This window comes from Condylura cristata, unplaced genomic scaffold (assembly GCF_000260355.1).
Source record: "Condylura cristata isolate star-nosed mole 26May11 unplaced genomic scaffold, ConCri1.0 scaffold00012, whole genome shotgun sequence".
Classification (NCBI taxonomy): Eukaryota; Metazoa; Chordata; class Mammalia; order Eulipotyphla; family Talpidae; genus Condylura; species Condylura cristata.
The window spans coordinates 32,596,040-32,609,411 of record NW_004567113.1 but is presented as its reverse complement, the minus strand read 5'-3'; the positions used below and the strand labels follow the sequence as shown (position 1 = coordinate 32,609,411).

General features: G+C 35.0%; 1 protein-coding gene across 5 annotated transcripts in view; it reads right to left on the bottom strand.

Annotated features, from left to right (window-relative positions):
* Positions 1 to 13,372, bottom strand: part of FRYL (FRY-like) — a 112,690-nt gene that overhangs the window by 86,908 nt on the left and 12,410 nt on the right. For all 5 annotated transcript variants that reach the window (XM_012724184.1, XM_004681303.2, XM_012724186.1 and 2 more), the window contains exons 5-10: positions 10,688 to 10,767; positions 10,310 to 10,390; positions 7,782 to 7,950; positions 7,426 to 7,518; positions 5,183 to 5,281; positions 3,630 to 3,731 (exon numbers count right to left, since the gene is read on the bottom strand). In XM_012724184.1, coding sequence (XP_012579638.1) covers positions 3,630 to 3,731; positions 5,183 to 5,281; positions 7,426 to 7,518; positions 7,782 to 7,950; positions 10,310 to 10,390; positions 10,688 to 10,767 — 624 coding nt within the window. The remainder of the gene's footprint in view (positions 1 to 3,629; positions 3,732 to 5,182; positions 5,282 to 7,425; positions 7,519 to 7,781; positions 7,951 to 10,309; positions 10,391 to 10,687; positions 10,768 to 13,372) is intronic.

The window sequence follows — 13,372 nt, the reverse complement described above, 5'->3', positions numbered from 1 at the left end:
GAATATAAATATAAAATTATGTTAAAATATTTTAATCTATCGCCCCATAAAATTGTTCACACATAAATGGATAATAGAGTATCTGGGCTATGTTAAGTACTTAGATACCTAGCATGAAAATAAACCTCATTTTCAAAATCTTTAACATGGAACACTATGTTTACAAAGCAGACTTATTTTATAATAAGGAATGTCAAAACAAGATGAAAAGTGGTTATCAATTATTACTTATTTGGTTACTACAATACTAGTATATATTTCTGAAAAATAAAAACATCTTAAATTGATCTGAATCTTAAAGACATGTTAATCCCTCAGTTACAATTCTGGTCAAGTTTGAATAAGATCACATGAATAAAAATCCAATAATCTTACTATTCAAAAAACTTTCCGTATGTTTGTCAAATACGTTTTTGGCAGCAATCATTTTAATGTTTTGCTCATTTGTTTTTCTACGGTGGACCAAGAAAAAATAATTTGTTTAAGACCTAATCCAATAGGAAAAAAAAACTTGAAGTCACACATCAAAATCGTATTCCAAATCAAGCTACTGACTCCTTGAAATTCACTGTAAACATTTTTTAAATCTCACTTGTAACAGCTAATATGAACTAGAATATTTCCAAGTTGATGCTTTTGGTTAAGAAAAATTAGCATTCAGTATCACTTCTGTCTTAAATTCATCATCGTGGGGAGACATAAATATTAAACCTTCTGTAGATTGTTTTTTTTTTTTTAAACAATAAGAGAAGCAGGTTTGAATAAATACATCTGACATGCAATGCAACAACGACTAACAGGGAAAAAAGCGCCACACTTAAAGGATATAAAGCAATATTTTACTTTGTAGCATCAACTCAACTCACCTGGAGTGTTTCTATTTGTTTTCTGATACTGTTGTTAGATGGCATCTAAATAAAGCAATGTGAGACAGCAAACATGAACATGAGATGCAGCACATGCATGTTAGATGAAAACAAGCACAAAACAAGACAGCTCTTCACCAAGGTCTCTATTTAGAAGAAATTTGAGATTTCCAAGAAAGTGGCCAGAAACACTAAGATGAAAAGTAATCCTGAAATTTGCGCATCACAGGCTCTACCTACAATACTCAAGCTGAGACAGCAGTTAGATTTTAACTCCCTACTTTTTCCTTGCAGAGTGTGACATGAGTTTATGTAAGTTTACATTTTTAAATTAAGTCCACTTTGTAGAAGAAAAATCTCAAAATTTAAACGCTGTATTTTCTCTACTCATCACCTGTCTCTGCCCTATTTTTGAGAATGCTTGATTTTTTATTTATTTATTTTGCATTTAATAATTTCAATGGCTCTAAGGGAGGAGAATAGGAAAATTCTGTTTGAAACAAAAAATAACAGATTTAACATTTCCTGGAGAAATACACTGGTGCCCTCACATGCTATTCTGGGTCTAAGACTGAAGGCTATTTTTCATGGTCACCAACTGGCAACGTAATTTTAAAAAATTATGCACTATCTTAAAGTGCCTTGAAAAACATGTATCATATTTATTCTTAAGACTCTAGAAAAGAATGACATTTAGTTGACTCAGTTATAGTCAAAATACTATCTTAAAATATTCAGTACAACAGCATTTCTTCTAGTACTTTGAAAGATAACATGGTAGACCAGAAAGAACAAACATTATGGAACTGGAAGACTCCAGATGTAAATCCTCTCTTTCATATTTTGTCTCCCTAGATATGGGTTATTTATCTTCTTTAAATCTCAGTTATAGTAAGAGTTTAAGAAATATATTTGGAGTTGATTTGAATTTCAAAATAAAGTCAATTTTGGTAAGGCCTTTATCTCAGATGAATTTTTTCTATATATAAAACAAATAAATTATAGCTGTTGCAAGAGTTTATAACTAGGATAGATTCCCCCTACATGTTCAGATCACCTCAACTATGCAGTCTACCCACACGGTAATAAATTTAATGAACAGGAACCAACTCATAAAATTTCTGCTGAATAGAGCCTTAATGTAAGTTAAGGGTTAATGGCCAAGACAACTATATTTCACATATTCATGCTAAGTGGCTCTTATCTCCTTTATCTTGGCAGATTGACAGAACCAATAATGAAAATGGACAATATGCCAGATACATTTAATAGGAGGTAAGGTTTCAAAGAAAAAAGCATTTTAAATGAAAGCCTTTAGACAAAAAATAAGTTAAGGTACTGCAGAAAAATTGCAAATGTTAGGTGAAAACGTATATATATATGTATATATATATAAAAATTCCAACAAGCAACAGAAAAGTATGAGCTGTCATGAAACAAAGCAACCTACCAGAAAGATTTAATGCATGTTTTAAAATATTTTATCATAAGTATGAAAAATCCACTACCCCAAAATAATTCCCTTTCAATACCTATAGCTGCAAGAATTATCAAACTAAAAGGGCAGAAAATAGTACGATTCAATTACTTAATTAAAACTTATTTTCTGGTTGCATGATTTAAAGTATCTAATCAGTTTGATTTCCCCCCTGGGAATTTTTAAATAAGAGTATATCAATTTTTATTCAATATATAATACTGATATATATCTAGAAGGAAAAAAGCCAACAATGATTTTTAAAGACCTGTTTTCTGCATATTTCATCAGTTTAAAAAAAAAAGACATTTTTATCAATTATATAATCATGAAAAAAAAAGAAGAAATACACACTAGTGTTGTCCAGTGGATCATTCCTCAAGAAGGAAGAAGAACCGGGGACCTTGCTCACAGCACCACACTGGCCACAGGGCTGGAGACCAGGCCTTCATGGCCTTTACTGAGGGCTTCAGTTTAACCCTAACTCATAGCAGTGACAGGCAGTGAAATGTCATATCCACTAAGTTTCTGTGACTTAGAAGCAGATCTTCACACGTATATTACATATTTAAGAGTGTACTGAAATCAAGCATTCCCATGACGTATGGATGAGCGATTCTTCCCAGCTTCTGTGTTTGACACTGACTGTGCTCCTCCACAGAAGAAAGGAGACCCCAGACTCTTGGGATGACAGTGATCCTTTCCTCCCACAGTTTTCTTTCAATACTAAGAAAGACTTTCAATACTATGTGCTGACTAGTAGTAGTGCGAACAATTAATTATTCCTTGATTCCAGTCACAATCATTTCAAGAGTTTTTACAACCACGTGGCTCTGGTCCCATACCTTTGCATTAGTTAGGCATACTTAGATGTGCTTTTAGTGATATTTTTTATTACCAAGGCTTTTTTCATACTGCTCAGACTTAAGTCAACATTATTAAATTTTCTCCCAAAAATTCAAAATGAAAGTTATCTGGAAATAAGTCTAAAATTAATTACAATTTCTTCACTCTAAAGGAATTTGTTAATAAATATTCCTAGATCTAAGCTAGTATAAACAATCATGAAAAATGTACAATTTTTATGTCCACCAATTTTCAAACAGAAGTTTATTCATATCTAGACATGATTCCCTATATAAAGAAGAAAGTAAACATAAAAAGGAATGTGGTAAAATATTACTATCTAAATTTACCAATAGCGATGTTGTATTATGGTATTCCAATGTAGATATATCAGGGAATATATGGCAGTTTTTCAGATTAGAAATGAGATTAGATCTTACCTTCAAATGAGACAAACAGTTTTGTAGGAAAATATGCCAGTTATTTAAAAAAAACTGTTTCTGACTGACACATAAAAGGCAGGTAATTAATGGGTAGAGAGCCTATAGGAGACAGGGAAAAGAGAATTAACACTTTTATGGAAAAGCGTATGAATTGTCTAAGATCTTTCATTCATTCTCAAATGGGAAACAAAAAAAAAGTCTTGTGCAGATTTCCTATTTGTAACAAGAGAAAGGATCTTAGAGCAGTCTAAAACAATCACACAGGGCAAACTTGGTGGAAGGCAACTGCTTGTTCTAGTACCCTCTAGCCCCCTTGAGTTTGGACATGCTATTATTACTCCCTCAGCCATGACAATGGTTGTTATTCACACAAGGTCCTGGGACCAGACTGGCAATGAAGTATCAGCTTTCTAAGCTAGGGCTGTGACTTTGGGTGGGCAACGTCAACACCCTCAGTTTTCTTGTCTAACATGCACAGTGGAGAATAATCATCACACAAACACCACTGGGCAGAGAAGCATCAAGTAAGACAAAGAAAGCAAATCATCTAGCTCTACACCAGGCACAGTCAACATTTATTAATAGTCTATCTCTAGCTTAAGTAGTTAAGTGTTTTCTAATCTCCAATCTGCATAAAACTTTACAGAAAGAGCCCTCAAATTTCCATGAAATTGACAGTTGTGTACAAAAACATTTAAACCTCTGAATGGATGTAATTGGACAGATGATGGTTCCTAAATAAGCTGATGCCTTAGAAAACAATTTATTATAAAATAAAGGAGTTTATATTTTAATGTAAGACTATATTCAACCTTTACCATAATACACAAATTTAAAACATCTTTCAAGATAGGTAGTTTTTTTTAAAGCAGGAAAAAATAAATATGTAAGGTTTGTCCTTGTATTGCACTTCGGATATATTACAACTTCAATTTTTACAACTTTCTTAAAACTCCATTAAATTTAAAACTTAACTATTAAAACTTCTAATCAAAAAATGCAAAGGTGCCTCCCTGGTTGCACAGAGGTTAAAGGCACAGCCATCGCCAGTCACTGCAACATGAGTTTGATCCCGGCCAGGTGGCTAACAGATGTGGCCCAGCAGACCTCTCCTGTCTCACCTGCTGCTCGCCTCAGCAGTGTGTTTCAATCTGCATGTTCTGCTCCCCACTCTATCTCTCGTGAATCCTGTCCCCCCTGCATCCCAATTCTTGTGTGCATAATTTTTTTTTAGGATTTATTTATTTGTGCATTCAGAACTGGGGTACAGGCCAGATGTGCAGGGGTGGTGAAAGTATTCACCAGAGACAAAGCAGGGAGCAAAACAGGCAGATCGACAAAGTACACTGCTGAGGGGAGCAGCGGGCGGGTAAGGAGAGGTCTGCCACGCCATGTGGGTCACCACCAGGGTAGGCGGGGATCGAACTCATGAGGAAGTGGCTCCAGCCTTTTAGTGCTGTGCTTTAACCCACTGCACCACCAGGGAGGGCCCGCATAAGTAAATCTTTTAAAAAATAAAGTATGTAAAGGCTTGAAATATTTCTCAATACCAATGAATGCTTCTTTCTGGAGCTCAGTTCAAAAGTAGTCTGATAAAGCATCTCCACAAAATTTTTCAAACAGGGAACATTCACTTCATTTTTAACAGCCTAGGTATAAAAGATAATGTAAAAACACAAAAAAAAATGGTTATAAACGGTAGATGAAATTAAACAAGGATTATAAGAACTTTCTGCAAGCTTTGAAACTTGTTAATTTACTCAGTCATTCACAGAAGTATGCTAATGTGCCAAATGAGCAAATGTTAGGTAAATAAGAGAAAGCCTGAACCCTGCCTGAGCAAACACGCAGAGAATATAGATGTGTGAACAAACAATGCGCTATGTGGAAATTCCCTGTGCCTGGAACACTCAGAAGAGGCCTCGATGGCAAAAATTCCACATGGAAGTAACATCTAAGCTGAATCCAGCATTTCTTTCCCTGAACTACTGAGCTAGCTCTACCCATTTGATCTCTCTGGCCTCATCTCCCACTACCCAATCCCCCAGCACTAGGATTCAGCTTCCTTGCTGGTCTAGAAGACCTCAAATGCTTTCCTGTTTCGGGTTGTCTGCCCCTGTTCCTCCTGCCTGAGAAGGAATTTCCCCAGGTATAACAAGCCTTACCCCCTCATTCTTTGGTTTTTACCCAAATCTTACTATCTCCTGCAAAGTAGAAGGCTTCCCTAAATCATCCTATTTAGAATCATCCTCCTTTCCCTCTTCAGCCACTTTCATGCCCTTACCCTTTATGTCTCGCCATATTAATTTTCACCACCTAACACATGGCGTACTTCACGTGTCTGGTTTCTGCAGTAGTAACGGGCTCTGTAATAGCAGAGAGTCTTTCCTGTCTTTGTCATAATTACATCCCATGTGCACAGAAGCCCTGACATGCAGAAAGCACGGAGTACACATAATGAATGAATACCTGGAGCTCAGCCAGGCAGAGGGGGAGGAAGATGATGACAGAAGCAGGAAGGCTGCAGGCAGAAGGAGCTCCATGTGCAGAGGTAGGTGCCATGACTAGAACTGTAACCCCCCTTCCAAAAAATATTTAGATGTTAAGGTCCTAATTCCACACACATCAAAGACTCATCTTATTTAAAAACTTGTTTCAGATTTAATTAAGTTAAAAGTAATTAATCAGGACTTATCAGGCCCTAACTGGGACAGGGCCGGTGAGTGGGGAGACAATGAAACTGGTGTCTTTTCATAAAAGCAAGCATTTGGTCACAGGCACACACACAAAGAGAGAACATGTGAAGATGAGGCCAGAGGTCAGGATGACGCTTCTGTAACCACAGGCTATCAGGAGCCAGGGAGAGACTGTCTGGGAACTACAAGCTACGAGAGCTTGAAACAGGATATAAAACAGACTTTCACAGTCCTCAAAAGGGTCAACCTGTCAGCACTGTGGTCTCAGACATGGAGCTTCCAAAACTGTGCGAGAACAGATTTGTGCTATTTCAGTCACCTCATTCATGGTCCTTTGTTAAAGGGCCCTAGCAAACTAGAAGACCACAAAGGCAAATGTGGAACAACAGGACAATTACATGACACAGTAATCAAGACCACTGTCGAAGGTCTTTCCGCCTAACACCTGCTGCTCCTTTGATGAGGGACCTTAAAATCTCAACCTCATTCCAGTTAGAGAGCTGGGATTCCAAAGTCCCTGAAAACTATTCTAAAGTTACTATTTATAGAATGCTATGTTGCATACTGCAAAATTATTTTGGAGCAAACCATTACATTTATACCAAGTAAACTTTTATATAAATTTGCTTCTCTAGAAATCATTGCAATCATGTTTATACCATTCATTCTCTAAATAAATTGAAGTCTATATTTTGACAGGTATGATGCATATGACAGCAACATATAGGACATTAACAATCCAGGCAATCCCTAAATTCCAAAATATGTCACAGTGCTTTTAAATTCTTCAGACACTATTAAAATGGTTATTTGTAAAGAAAAAAGTCACAATAAATGAAATATATTGAACTCCTTGAGGCAACCATTACTAAGTTGCAAATACTCTGAAACTAAAGGGTGTGGACTTATTCTTTTAGTTAAAGACTGACTGATGCTCTTCTGCTGTTTGACTAATAAGCATTTTCCCCATAACTGCATTATTCCATGTTTCCACTTAATGCAACTGTCTGTGATATAACTGGAAAATAGTATTATTTTACATGGCAACTTGTGCAGGGAAGAAGTACTTTTAAAATAAAATACAAAAACATACTTACAGCAGCTACAGGGATAAGAATCTCCACAAACAAACCAGCAAGTGCATGTTTTATATCTTTATCTTTTACTTCTAAGAAATATTGAGCACATTCCTTGAAGAGGAGGAAATGTATATTAGATTAATAAAAGGAAAGATTAAGAAATTTTTAATATCACAATTTTATAAACACTGTAATTTTACCAGAGACAAGATCAAATCATACTTAAATTATAAAATTCACATTTGTGACAATACTCAGAATTAAGAAACAGTGATGTCATTAGTTCATGTGTATCCTTCCTTTTAAACCGTCAGAAAGAGCAAGAAGAATCACTATAGCTGATTCTAGTTACGGCAACTGAGAAAGCACATTACCTGCATAAACTGAAATGATGCTTCAAAATCTTCTACAGGATACATTTTCACTCTGAAAAACTTCATTCCCATTATTAAGCTGATGACGCTTTGTACAACGTGTGGACTCGGTTCCTTTTGTCGCAGTTCTTTTAATTCTGTCACAAACTTCTTCCTCACAGCCTGAAACCTTTAAGATACCCAGGTAAGTGTCCGATCTCAACTAAAAATGTTAATTGCCCACATGATATTTACAGTTGAAATCAAAAGCTGTTTTACCTAATAAACAGCATCATCTTGCCCTGCACTCATCAAAATTACCCCAAAAAGCAGAAGAAAACAAAGTTCTTGGTTATTTTGCTTATTTGCTGCCTATTTATTTTTAAATGAGAGATTCCTTAAGTAGAAATAATAGGATTTATTTTGGTAAATGCAAAAATGCAGGGCCATCACTACTTAATGACAATAAAAATAAGATCAAGTAACGTTCCTTTGTAAAACATCCTAATGTAAATCATTGTATCCTATTGTTAAAACTCCTTTTTCATGAAATTTGCAATTTAAGTTCTGCAAGCCACACACCTGATGAAAGAGCTCAGCCAATCAATTGCAGACTACTAGTTAGCACTTAAAAATCAGTTGCTAGGTGGAGAAACTGAAGAACAGGAGGGAGATGGTACAGGTCTCAGTATGAGGTCAACAGAAATGCTTCTGAAGGGTGAACACATCCTGGATTCAAACCATCACCACTGTGAAGACTAGGACAGTGTTTTTCTGTTTACACCACAAAAAAGGTGTCTAGTGGTTTTTTTAAAAAAATCAATAAAATAATTTCCCTCTTCTACTTATTATAAAGTAAATAAAGATTTTACTGTCAATGTCACTTAAAGAGATTCCGGCTCTGATAGCTGAAATGACCTTCCCAATGGTCACGACCCTCACTGGGGGGAAACTACATATCAATAAAATATGGATACATGATGAGAAATATAACTTATATACTTCCATTGGAGACCTGGAGACTTGGGACTATTTTCCATGAAGATATTTGTTCGTGTTTTATAAAGACATACACTTCATAAAGTAGATAAAAGTCTTTCTGTTGCAATAATAGAATCCAAGGGTTTTTAATCTTTTATGATGTTTCTTATAAACGATCACTTACTGTAATCAAAGGAATTATATAGGCAAGGTCCTATCTAATACACCAACGCTCCTCTTCCTCTCTCCTCCCTTGCCAGTGCCCACTCCCTCCCACCATCTGCCAGCTCATCCTTCCTCCCAGACTCACTGTATGAGTGGGTGGAAAGCTTCTCAATTATGTCCAAAATGACATTTCTCTTTCAACCAGACCAGTGAAATCATTTCATAAATTCACTGGCAATGTGGATCTGCTATCCTTACCATTCTAGACCTTAGTTGTGATACGGTTATTTTCCCTGGATCCAAGCTGCTAATGTAATCATTTCTAACCTATATTCCTTATATTCATTTTTGACAGAAATAATCATTAACTACTCTGCTATAAAGAGAAATGTATCACTGATCTTATCCATGTTTTTATGCTTATATACCTGAGACAGGGATTCATTATTATTATTAATAATAAGTAAAATATTAAGATATTATTGTCTATATCAAAATCACTTAAAATGTTTCAACTATAAATTCTATAGCATCAGTCATACAACAGTCCCATGCATTACAAAAGATAAAAAGTACACCAAATAAAACATACTACTTAATATTAAAATCTGACCTACTAAAACATTAATAACTGTGCCTTCCTCTTAGAATTTAGCAAGTTTGCTATTTGATTTCAGTGCCAAAGACTACAAATAAATAGCAACCAAGAAAATCTAAGCTGATGCTTTTTTTCCTTACAAAATTTCCAGAAGCAACAGAACATTCAAAATCTTCCAAACTCTTTAAGCACAACCAGAAGATACTAAAAGTAACTTTTTCTTCTTTCACTGTTTACTATAATGATGGTTTAATACAACTCAATGAGTAACTACTGTGGAGGACACTTTTCATGGTGTGATCTAGCATCTTTTATCTTTCCTTTTTGGTATCACTTCTACCTACTCAAAATTTTGTTTAGTGTTAAAATGACTAAGATGATTAGAAAGAAGACACTGTTTCACTATCTCAGAAATAAAAAGCACTCACTGGATAGTGTTCAAAGTAATTACTAGCCTTGTAAAGTGCTCTACAAGAAAAATTTTAAACTACATCTCAGAACTATGAAAAATAGAAATTTAGGTAATGCCATAATTAGTCTGAGCAATTTCTGACTCCCTCAATTCAGACCTAATGGAAAACCTCAAGTGAATGAAAATAAGTTGTGAAGCTGAGGTGTGAGTATTTACTTAGAAATCCTCTAAAATTTCCTTCAGAGGAAAAGAGAACCACCAGTGTGTCACACTTTACAACAACTCTATGGGGAGAAAAAAAAAAGTAAATCAGAAACTCTCACTGCCTATTGTATTAGTAACAAATCATTCTAGGACACAGGCAAATCAAAATCAGTGATATTTAGAACTTACTTTGATTGGGCAAGAACCCCTATCACCTCTGCATATAAATCTGCAATAATATGAACATTCCCAGTGTTGGTTCCTGAATATCTAAAACAAGAGAATTAACACATTATTTCATTAAATTTTCTGCAAATGCCGTCTTAAAAAAAATCTGAAAATTCCTCCTTAGAGTGCCCCATATGTCTCAGTATTCAATTAGAGAATACCTACATGAATCTTCATTTGCTATAAAATTTAGACACTCTTACTACTATAAATCCCGTGTTTTATAAATCCAATAATTGTAAAGAATTAAACAGATAACTGAACTCCAAAAATATGATCAATGAAATTCAAATTCTACTTAACAATCTAAATTTGAATGGTACGTTCATGTTTACTTACCCTTCCTTATGTTTAAAGTGCTTAAAAGCCAAGTTTAGAACTTCATGAACTAAGGGGTCGGGCACAGGATGAACAGGTATCTAGAGTAAGAAAAATGACCAACTAATTAAGAGCTAAATAAGCTACAGGTTCAAATGGTCGTCTCATCATTTCAATTAATTTGGTTAACACTAAATTATCAGTTTTCATTTTCATATGATTATTAATCTGTCAAGTTTTCCTTTAAGTTTTAAGATTTGATGACTTACTACATTTCTGTTTTCTAAGACTTACTTTCTCAAAAGAATTTACTCACATTAAAAAAAAATTGTCAGCGGTTTTCAGGTCCTATTCACCTAATTCAATAGGCTCTAAATTTAAGAACATTGGCTTCATAATCACAAATCATTAAACTATAAACCACGTCGGGAGAAAAGTGGTCAGTATTGTTATGAGGCTCACTACCCCAACCCCACAAATACATTCCTCTCAGCAACACCTACACAAAAGCAACTTTGCTCCTGCGCCAGGCCACTTCCACAGTATCCAACTGTATGCATGAAGAGTCTTTATTTAAAATGGACACCAACTTTCCCAACACTTTAAAAGTTTCATTTATGACATCATTAGTACTTGAAATTTAAATATTTAAATATCATGTTTAGTTCTTTACAAATTGCATAGTACTTCCCAAAAATGTAAAAAAATCAAAATATTTAAACCAGAAAGTAAAATTCCTGCCTCTTCCCTTATAAATTACTACTAAGCTCTTTAAAAAGTTCATAAATTCACAACTCACCATAATCACAGCAAGAACAAAAAAATCCTATAAATTTCAGGGTTCCCCCCATCAACACCTAAAATGCTAATGTCAATCTGAAAATCTTTACCTCCCTGGTGGTGCAATCGGTTAGGGCACAGCACTGCAGGCTAGCCACAGTTACTTCAGTGCCAGTTTGACCCTCGGCCCCAAAGGTGACCCACATGGCGCAGCAGACCTCCCTTATCTTGCCTGCTGCTCCCCTCAGCATGGTACTTCGTTGATCTCCCTGTTCTGCTCCCCTCTCTGTCGCTGGTGATTCTTCTCACCGTCCCTGTACTTCTGGCCTATACCCCAGTTCTGAATGCATAAGCAAATAAATCTTTAAAAAAATCTGAAAATCTAGGGATCATACTTCACAATAGCACTAATAAAACCACACCAAGAGCTTAGAATGACTCACAAATCAGTTTCCCAATCTTGTTTGTTGAAAAAATTGTCTAAAATTCAACTGAATAAGAAAACTGCCTCAAACTTCCTAAATATTATGTTGTCACTTAAATAAATGTTTATCATGGATTTTAAATCTTTGGCATCAATGTGGTGAAAGCTGTAGTTGGCTATGACCCCACCATTCTTCTGATTTTCCTGAAAAATTACAATTAGTAATTTTCATCTTGAAATACCTTTGTTCCATGTAAATCACACTTTTCAATTTCATCACATATTAATTCAATTCCCTTGTCTAACTTGTAATTACTACACTTCAATTTTCTAAGTTACTGGTCATTTAAACTAATTTTATATTAGTGATTTTACCCACAAGAATAATTTTATTCTTATTATGTATAGGAGAAAACTTGCAGTAAAAAATTAAGCTAGCTTTATAACTTTTAGCACACCATTACAACTAAAACATTTCATCTGTAAAATAAAAATAACATTTATTAGGCACATTCCATGTGTTACTGATTATAGTTGTAATTCTTACAGTTCTCAAAATTGTAATTTAAAAGTGATTATTTTATCCCTGTTCTACAGAGGAGGAAAGCATAATAACTTGCCCATGTTAACACAGTAAGAATAGTCAGTAACCTCGAGGGATGGAAAACACCAACCCTAGCTACCTCCTGGAGTTCATTATAACTTCCGGGTGATACAAAGAATGTAGAGCTTCTCAAGCATCAGCAGAGTCTTTGAGCATGTGTGATTATAGCTGAAGACATGACAAATTATACAAGAAACAAAAAAATTATAATATATGAGGCCCAGGACCAACCCATCAAGAGTATCTTCTCCTCAAGACTGAAACAATTGTATATCAACACTCCAATACCCTATCGGACAGTCACCACAAAATAAAACTGAATATTTTTAATATGCATATATTATGTGGGATAAAAGTAAAGGTCCTATAAATTCAAGATATAGTATATTGATTATTTTCCTGATCTATTAAGCCCTACATCACTCTGGCACAGAAGAAAATTGGGTTCATTTGTCATGATAGTTCAAAAAGTTCTATTGATTTCTACTTCATTTTCCATAGTTTGATTAGTTTTTGAAGCAGCTGAAAAGACTTCCTTTTACATAGGGGGGAAAAAAAAGCCATATAGGACTTTAAATAAAATATATATATGTTCTTGATGATACTTTTTATTCTTTGATAGGTGCACTTGAATGAAGGTATGGGGATAGCAGTAAAGAGAGAAAAGGCAAGTGGAGAGAGAACTGCAGGCTGGAACAGAAAGTCACAGAAGCAAACACAAAGATTAGTCACCATAACCACTACTGTTTCTCTTCTTCCACACTTTGAGTCCAGGTCTGAATAGAGTTTGCATAAGGGACTTCCAAAATGAGGCCTCTGAAAGAATGCTCTTGACTTTATAATATGCTGGTGTCTTTTTCTACCAGAGGAGGAAAAGGAGGGTGACGATGAGGCTTCG